General features: G+C 39.6%; 1 protein-coding gene across 3 annotated transcripts in view; it reads right to left on the reverse strand.

Annotated features, from left to right (window-relative positions):
• Positions 1–21,791, reverse strand: part of LOC307016387 (regulator of G-protein signaling 6-like) — an 88,466-nt gene that overhangs the window by 63,129 nt on the left and 3,546 nt on the right. The window contains exon 2 of one of the 3 annotated variants that reach the window (XM_079645478.1): positions 19,056–19,391. In XM_079645478.1, the coding sequence (XP_079501604.1) occupies positions 19,056–19,274 (219 nt within the window). In that variant the 5' untranslated portion in view covers positions 19,275–19,391. Of the gene's footprint in view, positions 1–12,841; positions 12,937–19,055; positions 19,392–21,791 lie in introns of those variants that run through there. The other 2 variants (XM_079645479.1, XM_079645480.1) reach the window with 2 other exon arrangements.

Here is a 21,791-nt window from a genome sequence, read left to right on the forward strand (position 1 = left end):
TCAGAATTCTGAGATTAAAGTCAGAAAACATTTTTTTTTCAAATCCTCCCAATTTTTTTTTAATGTGGCCCTAATCCTCTTCCGTATCCCTCCATGACCCCGTTACTCGAGAAAAAATCCAAAGACCTTGTAGTAAGCAGTGAGGAACTATTTTCTTTCTTCCAAGAAGTTATTACAGGCCATTATTGTTTTGTTTACATAACATACCCAGTAAAAGTACTGCATTTAACAGATTATGGTATGGATTTATATAATAGTTGCTTTTTTGTACAATGATTGCTAATGGACTGGGTTTCTTTAAAGATTCTTGTGTGTTTGGCTCTACGTCTGAGTAATCAAGAATACAATAATTTTCTGCAAAAATGGTTGCATTCAGTTCAAGGAAGTTGAAGTTTTTCTTGTGGTATCGATTTTCTCACAGGTTGTTTTATTACAAAGCATCCCTACAGGGAAGCAATGTGTTTTGCATCGCAACCCTGCACTTAAAGAATAATATAATTAATTCCTCTGATTGAAACATTGCAATCAAAAGAGACTAACATAATCACATATGCAGAGCCAGCAGACATCTAATCTAAAAAGTGTGTCAGACCGGAAAATAAATTAGATTGTAATGTGTACATTGTCAGGTGTGAATCCAGCTAAATTAAATGAAGACTGGAGGAGGAGGAATCGAAAAATCCATTAAATTAAGACTCCCATGCATAAAGTACTATGTCCCCCGTCCCCCCCCCCCAGGTTCGGCACATCATTTCACCACAACTCGAGCTCCCGCTGGAAGGTCACTATCACAATCCAGCTGAGGGGAACAAAGAAAAATGAAAGCCATTAAACAGAAGATAACCTTCTGACGCTAAGAGAGAGAGAGAGGGTTGGCGTCAGCCTCTGAAAACATGTTGATCAAGTAGCAGAGCGTGTGGAGAGAGGTGTGTGTGTGTGTGTGTGTGTGTGTGTGTGTGTGTGTGTGTGTGTGTGTGTGTGTGTGTGTGTGTGTGTGTGTGTGTGTGTGTGTGTGTGTGTGTCTGTTTTAGGGAGAGAAACAAATAGAGATGGTACAACATGTTCAAAAACGTAGCCTGCGCCGTTATACAAGCACACAGTTTTAGGCATATATTGGACTTCAATTAAGACACTGTTGACAGACAGTTATAGTTTTCCACTTTAGGTATCATTCAAGTTCCTAACAGATCATATCACTTCGTTTAATCATGCATATCATTTGTTCAAATATCTAAGACCAGAGAACCAGTTTGGTGCTGGATGAGTTAGATTAAACCTGACTCACATAGAGACTGGTTGCCTCAAAGCCATTGAAGCTCATCACATCTGCTAACAAACAGATGAAGGCCCGAAGAGAAACTTATTCTCAAGATAGGAACATTCTTTTAGTTTGAAAGACTTTGCTTACTTGGGATAAAATAATGGATGGGTATATTGAATACATTAGTTATCAAGCAATCTGTGAGTTGCACATGAGTCTCTCTCACATTTCTAACAATTGATAGATTTACTGTAAGCATCCTGTTAGAAGTTGTCGCTGTATGCCTTAAACAAATAAGATGATGTGTTACTATGTGGCTCTATGTTTCTGCCTTCCTGTGTCTGATTAGGTGATCCTGAATTGTTGGCATTGGATAGTTTGTCACATTTCATTATTAGTGTGAAGTAAACATGGTTAGAAAGCACTTCATTCTAACACAGCACCAACATAACCTCTCCTCTTTTGTTGTGCTATGTTTACATTTGTACACACAAGACCACTCTGTGCTTCTGGGAATAAACATCACAGCACTTAAATATTTAAATATTGAAGTTAAATGCATCAACCTGGTGCACTTTGAGAGCAACATGAATTTAAGGATACATCTCTCAACACACATATGAAACACAACTGTAAACAGATTTTCTTTATGGATATTTTACAAATCACTCACCTTTTAAACTGTATTCTTGTTTTACTGTCATATAGCATAACTGTTTTTCATTTATTCTCATAAATGGTGACCAAAACGTTTGAGACCCACTGAGATAACTAGACTAAAGTTAACTATCTAAACAGAGAGTCCCTTACCTCACTGAGCTGTAGCTATCCCTCTCAGTCTGACAGGACAGCGCTCTCCCTCTCATTGTTTTAGAAAAAGCTTCTAATATCCGTTAAGCTAACCAGATGCTAACAACAACAATGCAAATAGTGAATTTGGTAGAAATATACTGTATAATAGTAAAGTTTTACATTATAAATATTCCCCAAAATTATTCAAAAGCATATTCTTCAAAACTCTCTGCTGTAGTATGACCAACAGGAAACTATTGATGTGTGCAGTGAGTTTGGTAGTAATAAGCTGTATAATAGTGATTGAATATTATTGTATTCTCTTTTTTCGGAGTTGCACTTTGCAGACGGTCCCTGAGCACTCGTTTCTTCTCCGGCTGCGGATAGAGACCAATGTAATGTGTCCAGCTCGGAGGACGGCGCGTATTGGCTTTTTCTGATCAAAATGTGATTGTAGTTCGTTGTCAACCTTACCACGGTACTTAGGAGACGTCATTTGTGTCTGAATAACCTTTTGTTCCTGAGTTATTGATCCGTGAAATCAGAATCTCCCAATATCGTTCCAACTTTACTGAACTAAGCCAGAAGACCGTCTCATATCGTAGACCGCTCGCTTTGCTGTTCCTTCACTTTATTTGTATATTTCATACATTTATTTTGGACGACAACTTAGCGTGAGGAAAGGCAAGTGTGGCGTGAGCGTGTGAGATATTAATTGCGTGACTCTCAGGCTCAATGCGTGAGTGTTGGCAGCCCTGTAACCATGCTACAGCAGTGAGCAGCAGCGGTGGGGAGAGGCGGGGCTATGGCTTCATCGTTCTCAGGAAATGATCGTATAGTAGGACGTACACACAGCCGTTTGGCCCCCCAGAGCGTTCCGTCCGCAGATCTACCCACCTTGGGACCAGTTAGCGTTATCGTTATCCGCGTTTCCCTGTCGGCCCCGTGTGGACGGACCGTCTATAAAACAGAGAACTGACGACCCGTTTCGTCTCTGTGTGGCTCCAGCCTCATAAGACACTCTTTATACTTTACGACTGAACCATGTAGTTTATTTTTTAAGTTATATCACATAAACCTCCTTCATGATTCACTTTTAAACGAGAAGTCATCGTAACCTCAGCTGCTTCAGTCTTTTTATTTGAGGTTATTACAGTCACACTTTAGAACCTCTAAAACTCTATAATGTCACATCCTCCACATGCATTTGAACTAAAATGAAAGGAGTATTAAATTATAAAGCAACTGCACGCCGGGTCTGCCACTTTACAGGAATCACACTCACCGAATGCTAATGTTTCTCTGGTGCTGTTAGTAGTCCTCAATCTCGGCCTCCTCCGGCTTTGATTCTGCTCTTTTTTCGCACCCTGGAGACTTCGTTTCTTAACAGATTCCCATTTGAGAAATCAGTGCCCCCTGCTTGTTATTTTAGGTCAATATTCTGCAATAACATTATAAAACATTATACATTTGAAGTAACAAGTTCATTTAAATGTTCCCTTTAACCGCTTATTCACTCGTTCTGAGCCAATCAGGCTATAGCTTATTCTCAACTTGTCCTAGCACCCATGGGTCTCAGACGTCTTGATCGAGAGGCTTCAAACTACAGATGAGAGTTTATTCAACCCCAATAACTCCACATGCACTGAGCCGCTGAGCTTCCCTTGGATCTGTTCCCAGTGGGGCCGAGACACAGTCTGCCCTACTTCTCTCTTTGCTGAATTATTATTTTCTGCCAGCACTGGGACTGGATTGTTCAATATCAGACACGTCATGCATGGTAGAGAGGACAGTGAAGTCAAAGAACAGAGCAGATAACAGCAAATAAGAAAAACGAATTAAAGGCAAGAAAACTATATTTTTCATACACAAATAACATTTTGTTCTGGGAAGAATAATATTGCATTCTTTAAACTTCTCACTGCCATCGAAATAAAGTTCGACAGGTGTTTAAAAAAACTCAGTACAACATGTTTCAATAGTGTTTCTCTGCACTATCCACTCATGTCAAATGAACTGTGATAAATATTTTAATAGTTTAGTTTGGTTTATATGACATACGGAAAAGAAGCACATAAAATCACACCCAATGACAAAATTAATATAGGAGAATACAATGTGATGAAGGCTGAAGATAGCAACGATCAGCGTGACATAATGTTAACAAGCTAAGAAGAGTGACACTTATCCTCATCAACTAAATGTTTTTTGCAGTTAGAACATAAAAAAAGAGATTATTCAATCAATTCTGTCAGAAAAGAGAATAGCCAACTATTGAAGTTGCACTTTGTCTTCTAGTCTTCCCAAAATAATCCCTTTTATCATATTCTTTCCTCTAAGACATTTGTGTGATATCATCAGAAGTAGCATAAGAGTTTTTGAACTATAGCACAAAAAACGTATTTTGTAAAATAACAGTGACCTTTACATTTGACCTCCACAATCGTATCAGTTAGTTCTTGAGTCCAATTGACGTCTGTGTCTTTCCTGAGGTATTGCGTTCAACAGATTATGGACTGAAAACTATTTAAAAGCATAAACTGTATCTAAAGACAACCATACTCATTATGCCTTTAAAATACAGCCAAAACTGACTGAAACCATACGTTGGTGGACGTTAAATGGGTTCAATGTTTAACCTTAATCTTTTACAAACCATAAGCAAAAGGTTTACTGAACTATACATAAAAATGTGTGGGTAAAAGAACACAAAGCTTCTCCCTACAATCTCTCTGCTGTATAACAGATGTCACACTTTCTTTAGCAAATGAACACACACATGTTGTCTAGTGTAACAATGCAGAGGAAATCGCAGTTTTGTTATCATGTATTGACACAAAGTATACTTCCTTCAAAATAGGGATATTCAGCAAAGTATATAAGTGGTGCCTAAACATATATTGTGTGGTCTAAGTGAGAGAAATGTACAATTTTAACAGTAACAAACCACATTATGGTGGCGATGATGATGATGATGATGATGGATGTCCTCCGTCTCACGCGGGTGGTTTTCTTATTACGAATGGTTCTGAGAACATTTCCCACACATCCCTTTGTTTGCTTTCACCAGCTGAATGTGGCTATTTGCTCACAACAACAGTCCCTTGAGGGTTTCACAATGAACACATTTTATTTTGTGATGTGTAGAAATTCAGCAGATTTCCTGGAAAATCAATCCTGAAGCAAGGTAAAAAATACAATGTGCAAACAGGTGAACAATGTGTATTGTGTGAGGATAATGGTACCGGAAAAGGAACGCTGCAATGATTTATAAATGTCATAAAATCATGTGGGAGGACTCTCGTGCAAATAATAGTGAAGAGTAACGCTGCAGGAATCTGATGTGCTGTTGATTGGTCGATATTGTACATTACATTATTACGTTACTAGTTATCCAAAGCGACTAACATACTCAGTACTGTGGGCAATCCCCACAGGAGCAATTTGGGGTGAAGTGTCTCAGGGACACAACGACATGCTGACTGCAGTGGGGTTTGAACCTGTGCCCCCCTGATTCGAAGTCCAGCACACTACCCACTGAGCCACAGCCTCCCTGTTGTTCTCTGGCGATTGTTATTCATGTCACCTTTCTCTTTATTTGGATTTTGTATGCCAGTGTCATGTCAACTAAAGGAACCAAATGATATAAACTGAAGGAGGCAGACGAAGAACCAGAGAAGGCTGCTGGATAATGTGTGCTTCTGTTTGTAAATGACCACAACACGCTTGATATAAAAGGCGGAAAGCAAATAACTTGTCATCTATATTAAAAGTGAAGATAAAAAAGGCACACAGCTCCAGATTGATTAGTTCAGGCAGAAAAAGAGACGGAAAACAATGAGAGGAGACACTAATGGAAAAACGATGTGTGCTCCGACATCCATATCATCTATCAGTTAAGTGTGGTTGTCTTTTCCTTTTTGTTCTGTCTGTGTGCGTCCATTCAAATTCTCTAATGGACCTGGGGATGCATGGGGAGCGTGCCGGACAAAAGTGTAGATTCATTAGTAATAACCTGCCAGTTGGCACTGAAACCTCTGATATCTCCTTCCAAGACTGGAGTAATACCAACACACACTGGATCCATACAGCCTTCACTTCATGTTGCATCTATCTAGCATGCAGCCTCATGTTGGGTGTAGCTCTCTTCCCGACACAGACACAGGTCGGTTCTTTGAAACGGGCGTTTATTCTTGGAGATATAATATTGTAGCATCCCCTCTTCCGTTACGGCGTGAGAACTACACCAACGGACAACTTATATACATAAACACATTAGCATATTGTGCTGCAAATACAAATATATTAAGGAAAATATCACATAGATGAAAACATGAAACAAATACCTCGTTGGCCACTTGTCGTGAAAGGAGATTTTTGGAATGTTTAAAGTTATTTTTCTGCTGATAACGTTATGTCACGGACTGCAGCAGAGCTTCAATAAAGACACCAACCTACGTTGAGTAGCCCAGTGCGTCAACAGTAGGTTAGGTAATTTACTTCAGATACACTTTTTTGTTATATTCCATGGAATGCTCTTAACATCCCGATAGCAATGAATATATTAAATGCTTTGACAATAAATACATATAAAAATGTCATCTCTGGAAGCCGTGGCGCTGTAAAAAGCACGACCAATCATCTGAGCCGGCCCGGCTAAAATAACTGGATGGCCTACCTGCCTGTCAGCCTTCCATCTGTGCACAAACTTATCTCGTGCCCTCATTGGTCATGTGCACGTTCGTATGTGTTGGAGGAGGGGCTCTGTAAGGAAGTCTGAAGGAAGGGGCAGATTTTTTTCAGCTGCGTACTTTCAAATTCTAGCGCACTCAAGCTGCTTTCTCCATTCTTACCTACCCTACCTTTAAATCATGCCATATTTTAACCATTTTAATATTACATGAAATAAAGTATTTATTTATTATGAAATGTATTATGTTATTCTTTTTCATTCAAACAGTAGTGACCAGGAGCCAGATTGTGCGTAAGGAATCATCCAGGAGGAATCTGCTAAACAATAGTGGATACATTGCTTTTTAGTGGTTATTTGTGGGGAATATTAAGTCTGGTTCTTCAGGTTCAAAGATTACTTATCTACAAAGTATTACTCCACAGCATGATGGAGAGGGTGATAAGTAATAAGTAGTAATAGCAGCAAGAGAGCATTTATCAACTTTATATTTCAGAGAAATCCAGATAAACAAATAAAACTAAAAGGTTGAAGCACAAAAACGCTGTTAGAGGTTTCATCACCCTTTGCAACAATGCCTCAAAATGAATGATTTATTGTTCAGATCCTGCATTTATTATTTATTCGAACATATTTAATATTTACCTGTGTAGTCAGGACCTTTCTGCCCCTGCTGGAGTAGGATAACCGAGACGTGCTTTGTACGGTGTGTTTTGTGTGTTTTATGTAAACAGAACAGGTGTCGCCACATTGGACTGAATCTGCTCTACAGGGCATTAGCACAACAATGGCTGCAGGTGTATTTATTCTCTATCTGCCATCCAAATATTAACACCTCTCTGAATGTATTCACCTCCACTTTGTATAACTCGGCTGTTTCTGTTTCTGTCTCATAATAGTGTGTGATTGAATGTGTGTGTGTGTGTGTGTGTGTGTGTGTGTGTGTGTGTGTGTGTGTGTGTGTGTGTGTGTGTGTGTGTGTGTGTGTGTGTGTATGATCAAATGTGTAGCTGTAGTCCTTTGATGTGCAGCCCTTTGTAATTTCTGCCAAATATTGACAAGTGCTGTGTCTGATGACGAACCAGAAAATGTCTGCGTCATTGTTTTACTGACAAAACAAAATGTTAATCCCTATTACAGCGTGAATATCTGTGAGATTAATTGGGGATTAAACCGTTTGCTCTCGGGACAAGGCCACCGTGTGAACAACAAACAATGGTGCTACAAAACCCAGATAAACAGCAGAATATATTTTCTTTGAGTCACCATCTGCATTTTAAATATATCTCAGATAGGGAATACAGATAGGGAATACACACACACACACACACACACACACACACACACACACACACACACACACACACACACACACACACACACACACACACACACACACACACACACACACACACACACACACACACACACACACACACACACACACACACACACACACACACACACACACACACACACACACACACACACACACACACGGCATTATTCCAGCTCACTTTAAAATAGATTTTGAAATGTGTTGTTCTCATTATTTGTATGTTCTTATATTTGTATTACTTCTATGCTTTGACTACATTTTGTTTTTTAGTTGCCAATCCACAGCCTTCATTCATTTGATAAATCTGTTTTGCTTGGATCAAAAATAAAGCTGTAATTTAAACCTGTGTAAATATAGCATGAAAATATAAAAAAACAAGACATTTCTCTGTTGAAGAAGACAACAAAATAACCTCTTCTTCACTTAAAAAGTGTTTTCAAGCTTTCAATGCAGATTTTTACTGTCAGATTATTGTGTCAAAGACCAACAACTGTCTTTATTATTATTATTATAAGCAGTAGTTTACTAATTACTCAGATTACCCACCAGTTATAAAAGCCCTTAATTCAACATTCAACAGTATGATTGGCAAAACGTATATGAAGTATCAAAATGAAAAGTACTCCTTGAGCACAGAAGAGGCCCGTGCACCATGCTTATCTTGATTCATCGATATATAGTATAGCGGCTTATCCGGTAGTTTGATGAATTTGGATTTATTTCTGTATTTTTTCCATTAATTGATTTTCTGATTAAATATCCGGTATTGGATCATTCTTGATAAGTTTCCCCTCTTTCTTCCTTAAAGTGCTATAAGTTATTTGAGAAGTTTACGGGGAAAACTGCTAAACAATCAGAGAACCATTTTCTTTAAAGTGGACCTATCATGCTATATTTGAATAATATAGTGTAAGACCATACCTATATAAGGCATATTTATACTTTTTATTTTTCAAAATAACAAACAGATCATGCATTTTAGCCATTCCTCATTTCGCTGAATTCAACACTGTGTTTGCATGGGCTGATTCTGTGAGAACAGCACCATCTACAGGCCTGGCATATGTACTACAGCGTCTCCAGCGCTTTCCAACGGCAATGTCCGTGGCTGTCTCCTCCTGATTGGTGGAGTTGGCCCAATAGCCGTAGCGCCACTTCTGTGACGTCATAGAAGTGTTCAAATCTGGATCAGTCTATATCAGATCTGTTGCAGCCCCTTTTTAAGAGATTTGGGTATGGAGGAAAATAGAGAGGGTTGTGTTTTCTGACACTTGGTGAGTTCCCTGGAACACCGGGGACACATATTCATGTATAAAAGACGTACAAAAGTGCATTTTGCATAATAGGTCACCTTTAAGGAATCACAAGCCACAACAAAACGGTAACTATTCTTTAATCTTTAACGATACATTGCATATTATAAAAGTATCATTAGATGTTTTAATGCAAAATCTTAATTTCCAAAATAACTTATAAAGTAACAGTAAAACAACTGTAGGGGAATGCAAAGAAGTGTAGAAGCATAAAGGAGCAACATTAAAGTAACTATAGGAAACTTATAATTGTACTTAATAATAAATGCACTGAAGTTGTTTCCTCTAAGGATCTAAATGTGAGCCTGTTCCCAGAACGTGAATATCTATCAACTAGCAGCATGAAGCATCACTGCCTGTCTATAAACAGCCGAGGGAATGCATTGATGTGCAGCCAAACACTCTATATATACACACACACACACACACACACACACACACACACACACACACACACACACACACACACACACACACACACACACACACACACACACACACACACACACACACACACACACACACACACACACACACACACACACACTTTATATTCAAACATCCCTACAAGTTCCCAGATGCAGCTACAGATTGGTTCCAGTCACTTTGGATTCATACAAACAGGTGAAAATCCAAAGTGTTGACAGAGAAGCAGGGCCAAGTCCTCTGACACCTGCTGTCCGGCAGAACCAGGGCACGACAAACACACTGATGCCTCAATAGACCGGCCAATATCCAACAGGCTCTCTGCTCTCAGACAGGAGTAAACCAGTGAATGGGTTTTACAGGAGACTCTGAAACAGATCAGACTCATTCAAGTGCAACTGGCTGGAAAGTTGTTTCCTTTTAGGCTCGGCTGCTTTCAGACCACGATACAAACTGACGCTTTGAAGCTCTCACCAGTTTGTGTTAATCTCTAAAACCACTTGCTCAGAGATAATCCAAACCTGGGCCTTTTGCCCTCATCAATGTGTATTTTATCATAGCGTCAAGCATTCTTAGTCAATAGGCAATGGTACTACCTTGCCCATATAGCAAAAAGTTTTAACCATATTAAACTGTTTTAAGCTTCTGTTTTTTAGCTTTTCATTTTATTTTCAAGTCATGAAACCCAATTTCCGCTGATCTGATAAATAAAGTTTTCCAATTTAGATTTCGCAAGGATTAGACACATGAACATGAATGTTTCTTTAAGCACTATTTACACTTCAAAGATTCATTTTTTGGGCAAGCTAGTCATTGAAATGTAGAGAGACCAGGTTGAATCGGTGCAGCTGTAAGTGTACACTGAGGAGGATTAGTTTGGATTAGGCCCGAGTGAAACAGGAACTCAATGGGGACTCAGGATGTCATTATTTCTGCCGGTCCGGGGAATACTTCCTCCTCAAGAAGGACTCCTGCCACTTTTTCACTGCCAGCAGATACTGCACTAAATATTGTCCAGCCCTCTTTCTTCAACTGAAGCACAACTTTAATGATACCTAAAATACAATCTCTACGGTTTAATTAGACAGAGATGAGATCACTTACAATTTGCTCTATTAAAGAGATTCCATCTGTTTGATTGAGAATATAAACTTATTCAAGTAAAACTAAGATAAAGACACCATTTTCACAAAGTCCCAATTTACTCACTGCTTTGTGGCTTATTTTTACGAAGGTCGACGTAACAAATGTAAAAAAAATTGCAGAAGAAGCACCAATTTCAAACACAGAAGCTTTGACTTACTAAATACATAAGACAGGATGCTCTTGATAGGTTTCATCTACAGCAGCGGTTCCCAGCCTTTTTCAACTCGGGGCCCACTTAAGAATCTAAAAATGTTCGCGGCCCACATTCAACCATAAACAATACGGAGGCTAAATGAAGTTCTGATTGGTCAATTCAGAACATGTGACACGTTGTTAATCCAGTAGTACAGACCGCTGTCAAGGACTGTAATTGCCGTTGCTAAGGAGGATAAAGAAAGGAAAAGTAAAAAGAAAATATCTTAATAATGAAATGTTTACACACAAATCATAATGTTTGTGCGGCCCACTTGCAATGCGTTCGAGGCCCACAGGTTGGGAACAGCTGATCTACAGTATCTCAATCTTCATTGTTAGAGAGAAAGAAACAAACCTGGGTGGAAGATAATGCAATAAAACTCAGAGTGAAGTGTAGAACCTCAAGGAACAATTTAAATCTGCAAGTATCGACATTTTGTAAGAACATTGAATCTAAAGACAATATGTGGAATGCCTATAAAAAGGTTACCCAACTCTTTAAGATTAGTTTTATGTCCCTACAGCTGCTCTGCGACTTATTTGTTTATGCACAGGTAAAACTAGGTAAAACAAACAGAAGACCGACACGCTGGTGAACAAAGGGACGCATTTAGCATCTCCAAATGAATCCTAATTTTGCAAATCCTCCAAAATGAATGCAAATATGTGAACAGGAAATTGTTCGCTAACATCCTTTCAAAAACAATACGTCAGTGTTGTGTTCTAGATTGATCCATTGCCCACAAATGGCCAAAGAAATCAATTCTCACTGCTTTAAATATTGACGTGGATCAGGACAATGAATAAAGTGGCTACAACAAAATCATATCCCTTACACCTTTTACTTTCACATATAGGCAGTGCTGTAACACAAGCTCACTATAAAGCACGAGTTGTTGAAGCAGTCGCCATCGCCAGGAATATTTACCTTCATAGCACAGGCACACATCACTAAGGCTAGAGCAAATGTTCACAGACAAACAGCCAAATTAAAAGAATAGATGTGTATTAGAAGCAATCTGTAACTTTAAACTTTGCAATTTAAACTCTTCCAATTAGCCCCCCCCCCCCCCCCCCCCCCCACCTTGGTTTGATTAGCCTGCGGCGCGCTACCTGCTCTGTTGTGATGAGCTCCTCAGATATCTGCAGGTGATCAGATGTGTCTGAAGTCATTCACTAAGTGACAAGCAGCACACAAACACGCAGGCATACATGAACACACATACATAAAACATCTGACTAAAGCAAAAGCACTGCATGTTGCGCAGGTCGATACACACACACACACACACACACACACACACACACACACACACACACACACACACACACACACACACACACACACACACACACACACACACACACACACACACACACACACACACACACACACACACACACACACACACTATATATTCCCCTGCAACACAGAAAACATTCATCCTTTTACACGAATGCACACATTTAGTTTCATTGAGTGTTATTTGCAAGTGAATTTAGATTATTTATTTACGCTGCTCTACATAATTTCTCCTTAAAATCAACTGCACACCAGACACGTTTTTTTTTTTTTAAAAGGCCAATCTCCAGCAGGCAATAAAGCAACCTACGAGAAAATCTGTTCAGCCATTTCCTGCTAAAAAAGGAATAAGGATGTTCCTACGTGATCAAATTACCAATGTTGATCCGCAGTATCTGCTCGGATACCGATGCCATCAGAGTTCAGAAAGCTGTAGGGCGTTCAGCGAGCTGTGATTCATGTTCTGGCTCGTCCAATGAATGTCTTCGCTGTGGGAAATTGCCTAATAAATATGCGCCGCATCGCAGTGACTGTGCATGTCTTGAATTGGACGGCTCGTAAAGGGGCTTAGGAGCACAAAGGCATAAAATTAGTCATCACCTTGTGCAGCCTGCATGGCATGTTAACACTCAACAAGACAAATATCAAATCAAGTCTAAATAGAAGCATTAAATCACCCTGAATTTTTTTTTTGCTGCGAATAGCATCGATACAATTACACTGTTATGGTTCTTTAAATAGATTAAAATGCCATTCATATTTGTTTGCCTTTTTTTAACACTTCAGAAGATTCCTTTGCTCTCAAGCGGATCCCTTATTTGTCTCTGTAAGAGTTGTTGCAACCCTGTAGGAAAATAGAACATTATGTTGCCTCTGCAGGTCTTCAAAGTCACTCTCCAGACTTGAAAGGATATGCAAAAAAAACAACATGTTTCTGAAGAAGTGTGTGTTAAAACCTCAGGACTACTTTGAAGTGTTCTGGGCATTTTGTTGGGGCATTTGCAAAAGAAGAATCGAAAAACAAAGTAAGCTGCCCGGACCCTGGGAGTAGAGCATCCAACAAGAAATACTTCTTAGTTATGCTCAGGCTCTCTTCAAAGACTTCAAAGTATTTTTTGACGGACTTTGCAGTTTCAATCTTCATGCTAACAGCTGACGGCTTGTTTTAGTATTGAAGTTTAAATAACACACTGCAGCTCTGTTTCAAAACTCTCAAATGAAACTCTGCAAAAACACTTAACAGATCCGGTCTGCCTCGATAGTCCAAAAAAAAAATCTAAATATTTTTTTTTCAGTACTTAAATTGCTGGTTTATTGAATTTTCTAATAACATGTAATTCACTGCAACAGGGAAAATAAGAAAAAAAGTGAAATTGGAAAACTGAATTAATGATTTTTTTAATGTTTTTTTTTTATCCAATCCTTGAAGAAGGGCAATACATGTTGACATAATGGATGAACAATTGACATAGGATCAATATTTTCTCAATTTAGAGATCTAATGTGTACTTTGTGGGAAGTAAGCACCACATAACTCAAACTTATGACAGTTACGTGAGGGTTTTCAGTATCCTGTCTGAGACAAACATTATGAGAAATTATAAACAATAATAATAAAAACAATTCTGAGTGTGTGGGTGATTGTTTGAAGTTCTGATTAAATATAAAACCCAATCATTTGTTTTGAAAAGGGGAAAATTATTATTTATTGGCCATTTTTCCTGTAGCATGTGAGACTGTTCATTGCACATCACTACATGAAATAGTATGATAGTCCAGCATACAATTGTTAAACTAGATTATGATTCAGGAAGTTTTATCTGATACTGATCCCCTGAAGGAAGAGGGCAGGTGCTGCCGTCTGACAAACCAGAGACCCCATCACCAAACCTCTGAAGGTGTTTTGGTCTCTGGCTTTGTTCCAGATGGGGACAAAGACAACGTGTGCAGACCTGGAACCAGCCCAAGCGCACAAAGGAGCAGATTTCATCAGACAGACTGAAATTTGAAAATGTCCTCACCAAGAAAATAACAGCCAAAACCTGCTTTTTCAACAGTTTGAATTAAATCAACTTCACAAAGTCTTGGCTTCCTCTGTTTCTTTTCTAAAATAACAGTTCACAACAACATCACACATTTAATTTGATGGATGGATTTTTGTATACAAACATACAACAACCGCCTGGAGACTTCCCAACGCCATGAGCTCTTTCTGGTCACGCTCCAGCAGCTCAGAGGAATATGGGAACAGGTATCTGTATAAACAGCTGGGACGCAAACAGGCCTGCACTTCAACAGCTGCTATTGATATGGATAATGGAAAAGGGAACAATACACTGGGATATAAACACACACACACACACACACACACACACACACACACACACAGTTTCTGAACAGATGCTGGCTGGCAGGTTTTAATCCATTCTGTTGAATAGGTGAGTCAACACCTTACACTCTAGTCAACAGCATCAAATCTAATAGCATCACTGTGTGTGTGTGTGTGTGTGTGTGTGTGTGTGTGTGTGTGTGTGTGTGTGTGTGTGTGTGTGTGTGTGAGCTTGAGTTATGTGGTGCTTACTTCCCACAAAATACATCACATTAGCTCTCTAAATTGAGAAAATATTGATCCTATGTCAATTGTTTGTCCATTAAGTCAACATGTATTGCCCTTCTTCAAGGATTGGATCAATAAAATCCATTAAAAAAATCCTTAATTCAGTTTTCCAATTTCTTTCTTATTTTATACCCTGCAAAATGTAATTAGACAATTCAATAAACTAGCAATTTAAGTACTTAATATTACATTATTATTTAAAAGAACATTGAGGAGGCAGCCGGAATTGTAAGTTACTTTTGCAGAGTTTAATTTGAGAGTTTTGAAACAAAGCTGCAGTGTGTTATTCAAACTTCAATACTAAAACAAGCCTTCAGTTGTTAGCATGAAGATTGAAACTTCAAAGTCTGTCAAAAAATAGTCTTTGAAGAGAGCCTGAGCATAACTAAGAATGGTTTGTTGTTGGATGCTCTATTCCCAGTACGATAAAAACATTAAGAGAATAGAAGTTAGAGAATATAAATACAATGAAACAAAAACGAATAACACAGAATAGAATAATTTGACTAAAGCGGAACAGACAGACGAAGCCAATTAAACAAAATAAGGGAGGGTGAATCGCTGAGCCGTACATCACCTCTGCAGGCCAGAGGCGTCACTTCTCATCCTAATTACTCTTCAAGCACCGATCCAGCTCTCAGGATAAGCCTCCAAATATCCCTACAACCTCTTCAACTGATCAAAATCTGCTTAAAGCACGCAATCCCTTTAAAAAGTATGTGTTAAAACTCATCAACTTTAATTGGAGCGTGATACTTAGCTCTGTAAACTGTGAATCCGCTGCACGACTTACACTTTCCTCCCCCCTCAAGATGGGGCTGATTGATGAGTCATGGAGGAAGACTAATGGGAAGGCAGGACATACATATTTGATAAGAAAGCAATCTTTCATGTAACGGCAAATGTTGTAAATCAGTAGCTCAGTTTACGAGCAAGCAAGGATTTAGAATGTTATGTAAAGTAACACCAAATGGTATTCTGAATATCTGTGTGTAAAGTAGGGATGTCCCGATCACCTTTTTTTGCTTCCGATCCGATTCCGATCATTTGATTTTGACAATTTGTCGATACCGATTTTTCCTGATCCGATCTTTATGCAATGCATTAAGAGAAAAAAAAGAAAAAAAGCATTCAAGTTGTCCCTTAAGGTTATTTTTTATTTAAATTGGATATTCTATCCAACATAGATATAGCTTCTTTCTTTCACAGCAGCATTGGATCAGTTCAGTTGTGCAGCATTGGATCAAAACAAAATAAAGCTTATCAGTACTCGTTAGCTTACTGCTACAATTAGACACTGCGCCCTGCCCACTCTGATGCCAGATTTGAGAGAAATAAGCAACCAGGTCTATGAAAACAAGCCCCAAAGAAGCAACACATACATGATGCTGTGTAATTTGAAACCAAAACTAAGGCCTCAGGAAGACTTTAAGACTTGAAAATTGTCATTTTTGTTTTGTAACATTGAATACAACATTTAAAAAAAAGCATTTATAAAAAATAAAAATTAAAAAATTAAATAAAAATCCCGATCCACGATTTTTTTCTCCCGATTCCGATCTTTTGAAAATCACGTGATCGGCTCTGATCCCCGATCACGTGATCGGATCGGGACATCTCTAGTTGTAAAGGCTTCCTTGTTGTTGTTTTTCAGTGCTTATCATCTGCAATTTCAAAAAAGGCGACATTAGCTCACAGTAAACAGCAACGACACTTCAGAGAGTCCAAGAAATGTTTCATTGTCAGATCAGATAACAATAGTATCACACTTTCACACTACAAATAAAGTGTTGTGACTATATCTTGGTCGGTTGTGATGCTATCGCAGTGATACAATCTGTCCAAGTGTATACAGAGAGACAGAAATAAACAGCTTCTGTGTTCCCGCTGAAGTCTCCAGCAGCACATTTGTATATGATGGCACCCACAGAATCTCAAGATGTTCTCACGATCTTCAACAATGCAAGTATAGCTGATGTTGGTAAACACAGGTCTGCAATTGAAATGGAAACTGAGCAATCTGGTGCCACTAAATGTTTTTAAAGCTCGGTTGGATGCTGCTCAATCGGAAGCTGTTGGTACCTGCTCATGTGGATAGTTATTGTAAATTGTAATCCCTGTAACGATGCTGTAAAATGTCCTTTTTGTTGTTCTGTTTATGTTTTTATGTTTCATGTGGAACCTACTTGAGCAGGTCTCCCTTGAAAAAGAGATCAATGATCTCAATGGGACACACCTGGATAAATAAAGGTTTGAAATGAAATGAAACAGGTGGGTGGGTTAGGTTCTCTGTAATCCTTCATTACCAAATGACCTACAGTCAAGAACAAAGGTGGTTGAGTGTGTGTTTCAGACCCATGTGATGCTGAAAGTTACCAAATCCTAAACCCAACTGGTAACTTTAACCCTAGATCCAACTCTTAAAGAGCCTTTACAGAAATAATGACGACCTGGACATCTCAACATTCTAAAGGAATGTCCCCAGGTGGCAAAAACTTGAAACTGCTCTCATAAATATAGACATAGAAACCATAGACTGTATATATAAAGATAGAAACACACAAAGATCAGGTACAGAAGAGATGATGATCCATACTGCAGTTTTGTAACTCCACATTTGCTGTAACAAATTTGCCACATGCTTATTTTTTCCAGTAGCTCTAGACGTGTCATTTGAATTCTTAAGTCGTACAACTTTGATATCACACTGAGCACGCGATGTGATGCAACTGACGAAGCTACAGAGTCTAAAAAAAGGGACTTGTTCGATGTGCAACACACTGCAACAGAGTGACTTAAGTTTTGTTTGCATTGCCGAAGCTCAAATCCCACCAGGAAGCTCTACCCGAGGCTGCTCCGCCTTCACTGTGCGGGGGATGCTTTACCATGCTGCATCTTAAACAGTGGGCTCATAAAAACTCACTATAACTTCATCAACACGCAAAAAAATGTGAATTATACAGAGATTTTTGTTCATCTGTTTGAATTGCAAATGGGCACTTCCCAACAGAGAGGAAACCAGGAGGTATGTTGGTCAGATTCTCCCTGCAGTTCTTCCATTACGGACATTGCCAACTAAAACAAGGGGGGATACGTTTCAAACTCCCCCAAATGTTTTGTATTACATGAAGTGTCTTCCCAGGGACACAACGGCATGCTGACTGCAGCGGGACTCGAACTTGCTACCCCCTGATTCCAAGTCCAGCACACTATCCACTGAGCCACAGCCTCCTCAGCCTTGTATGCTTTATGTCACCATATTTCAATCTGTGTCTCGTCTTCTTCTCTCTGCACGATGTGTAATTTGCAGCCATGACTCACAGAGCATCAGGGCACAATGAAAGCCAGAGTCCCAGTCCATCCATCCATCATGAAAACACTGAGGGGGGGTGATTTCTATTTGCACATGTTCCTGCATTCATTACTAGGCCAGGAGCATTTTAGGGGAAAGGAGATTGCCTTTGGAATGGAGTCAGTTCTTGCCCTCTATTGAGTTTTAGATGATATGATGAGGAGACCGGTGCGTTAGTGGGCGGGGATTGAACAAATTAAAATAACGACCAAAACAACTACAAAAAGGCAGCTGCAACGTGACTCAAGATTACTACTAGAAGACTCAAAGCAACTTCAAGGGGTTCAAGATGACTGCAAGAGACTCTATGAAGTGACTTAACACAAGTTCCAATAGATGACTACAAAGTGACTCAAGATGACTACAAAGTTATTAAAAAACAATTACAGAGACTCAGGATGACAGAAAGAGACTTAGAATAACAACAAAGATACTCAAGATGACTACAACGAGACATAAGAACTACACAGAGATCATTCTGGCAACAACTGTCCAAAATAACTACAACGAGAGAATTAGAAATACAGCAGTTTGTGTCTCTTCCTCACAGCAGTGTTTGGGGCGTTCAGCATGTATGTCCCCGGGGCCCATCCTCTCATAAAGAAAGCACTTTTCTCTTACCTTTCTGTACACGATCATGTTGGGGGAGTCGTCGTCGGGGTCCACCGTGCTCATGGACCTCATGGAGAGCAGAGGTCGGGTCGGGGTCGTGGGGGCGCTCTCCTTCGCTTCTTCTTCAGACTCTTCATCAGCCTCCGTCTCCTCCACAGAGCTCAGCTGCTCCTCTTCCTCCTCCTCTTCCTCCTGCTGCTGCTGCTGCTGCTGAGGTGCCTCAGCCATCTCTAGCTTTCAGTCTTCTCCTCCTGCGTCAGGTTATCCTCTCTTCTTCACCTGCGTCAGTCTCTCTCTTCCCCCGATGTGTATTTGCTCTGTGCTCTCTCCTCAGTGTAGAAGCTGCTGTTAGGAGAAGAAGAAAAATGAATTAGACAGGACTTACGACCGGCTTCAGTCATCCATCTCTCTCTTCTTTCTGTCTTCTGTCAGCAGCAACAGGATGGATGACATTGGGGCCTCATGAATTCTCTCTTTTACTTTTCTCTGTTATCTCTTTTCTGCAATTCTTCAAGCTCTGCTGTCGCATGAGATTGAAGAGACAGGAGAAGAGAGGACATCATGTTCACTCTTTGCCTTTCTTTACAGCTTCTCAATGATAGCAGAACATACCAAGCTTATTCTCCAGTAAAGATTGGGATTGTATGACTAACAAGCACTTACAAGAAGGAAATAATGTAATTTTTAATATACACAATACAATGAATCATGCTTATTTTTGTATATTTATACTTTTTATAAATGATACACATGAAAAATGGACATCTGAGATACATGCATCTTAATTATTTACAATTCAGATTCACAAAGCATACACAAGTCCATCTCCTTTTAGTAAAACATAAAGAGAAACCAATGACATAGCAACATATGACCCTGTTCTAAACACACACACACACACACACACACACACACACACACACACACACACACACACACACACACACACACACACACACACACACACACACACACACACACACACACACACACACACACACACACACACACACACACACACACACACACACACACACACACACACACACACACACACACACACACACACACACACACACACACACACACACACACACACACACACGGCATCCAATAACTCGGGGCTGTCTGGCTCTTTTCTGATGAAAGCTGTCAAAATATTGACGCCTGAGGACAGATGAGCTGAGACGAAGTGAGAAGAAAAACAACAAGAAAAGAGAATAAACTCCGGACTCTACTTCCTACATCCATCCATCCAGGACTTTCTGCTTTACCCAACATATTTCATCCCAACCATAACTAGGACCAGTTATCTCTTCACTTGTCTTATCCTAAATAAAAGTACTCAACTTCCTTTCACTTATTCATCAAAGCACGTTCATCTTCAGCCAGCTGGCTTCCTTACTGAATAAATACAACACCACGAATAGGCAAAACATGGTTGAATTGTAAAAAATAATTGTTGGGGATGAGTTTCATTTTTGCTGCAATTCCTTTACTTGCTCCATCTATCATCTCAAACCACACAAATACATGATCTAGTACCAGCCTTGTATTGTACAGTTTACAATTAGAAAATACTTCTTTCTGTGGCAGTTTGTTGGAATTGCATCTAAAATCAATTGTAATTGATTGAGCACATTGTCGATGATATCTCTAATAACATAATATTCCAAACACGTATCTTACAATTGTATTCCACTTTAACTGATTTATCATTGCTGTAAACTTCCACTTGCACAATCACATAAGGCGCTTTCAAAGCGGAGTACTTTTAACCGTATACTTTTCCCGTTTAGTTCCGTTAGTGCCTGGAATTTTGCGTTCACACCAAAAAGAGAACTTGGTTCAGAGAACTTTTACCCCCATTTGTAGTGCCTGCTAGAGAGGTGGGACTATCCTGGGGAGAAAAAAGTACCAATTTCTATTGGCTGGGCGAATTGCAAACCACGCCCCGTAAAACTTTGAAAGGTTTTTTGAAGCCGCCATTGTATTTGCTGGAATTAGCATTATTAGCATTAGCCCCATGCGCCAACGGAGAGAGACTAACTTATGGCAACACAAAAAAAACATGGGAGCGGTGGAGTGATGAGGAGGTGTCGGCGTTCTGGCGATTTACTCGGAAGCTTCTACTGAAGCCAGTCCCCAACTCCAGGGACTTCCGGCCGGGGACTTCGGGTGGCAATATACGCCGTGAAGTTGTTTGCGGGCCTGCCAGTAAACCCAAAGCAGAAGAAGAAGTGACGTCAGCGGCTTCATTTGCGATTCCGGTGTGAACCGTTCTTATTATACATCCATGGTGTGAACGCGATCAGCTCTTAGTTCCATGGGGGTACTAAGTGCTGGGAACTAAGTGCTGGGTACTAAGTGCTGGGAACTAAGTATGGCAAAGTACTTGGTGTGAAAGCGGCCATTGAAGCAAAACAAAGCTTCAGGTTTGCTGGCAACTTGCATTATCTCAGGAAATTGAGCTTGGCTCCCCGAAGAGGGAGGGAGCTCCCCTGAAGGCCGGCTTTGAGATAAATAGGGGGAGCCCAAAACAATCGTGCATATTTGTGTCACACAGATTAGAAATGTTGAGTTTCTGTAAATAAAAGTTCTTGAAATAAATAATAGTTATTGTTCATTACAGTTTCTGAATATTTGTTTTATATTTGTGAATATTTCTGGGTGTTGCCATCTGTACGTGGCGACGCTGCATTCTTTACGCTACTTACGTTGCTATGGTTACGGTGGCGATGCCGG

The sequence above is a fragment of the Notothenia rossii genome, assembly GCF_949606895.1.
Source record: "Notothenia rossii genome assembly, chromosome: 8".
In the NCBI taxonomy this organism is placed as follows: Eukaryota; Metazoa; Chordata; class Actinopteri; order Perciformes; family Nototheniidae; genus Notothenia; species Notothenia rossii.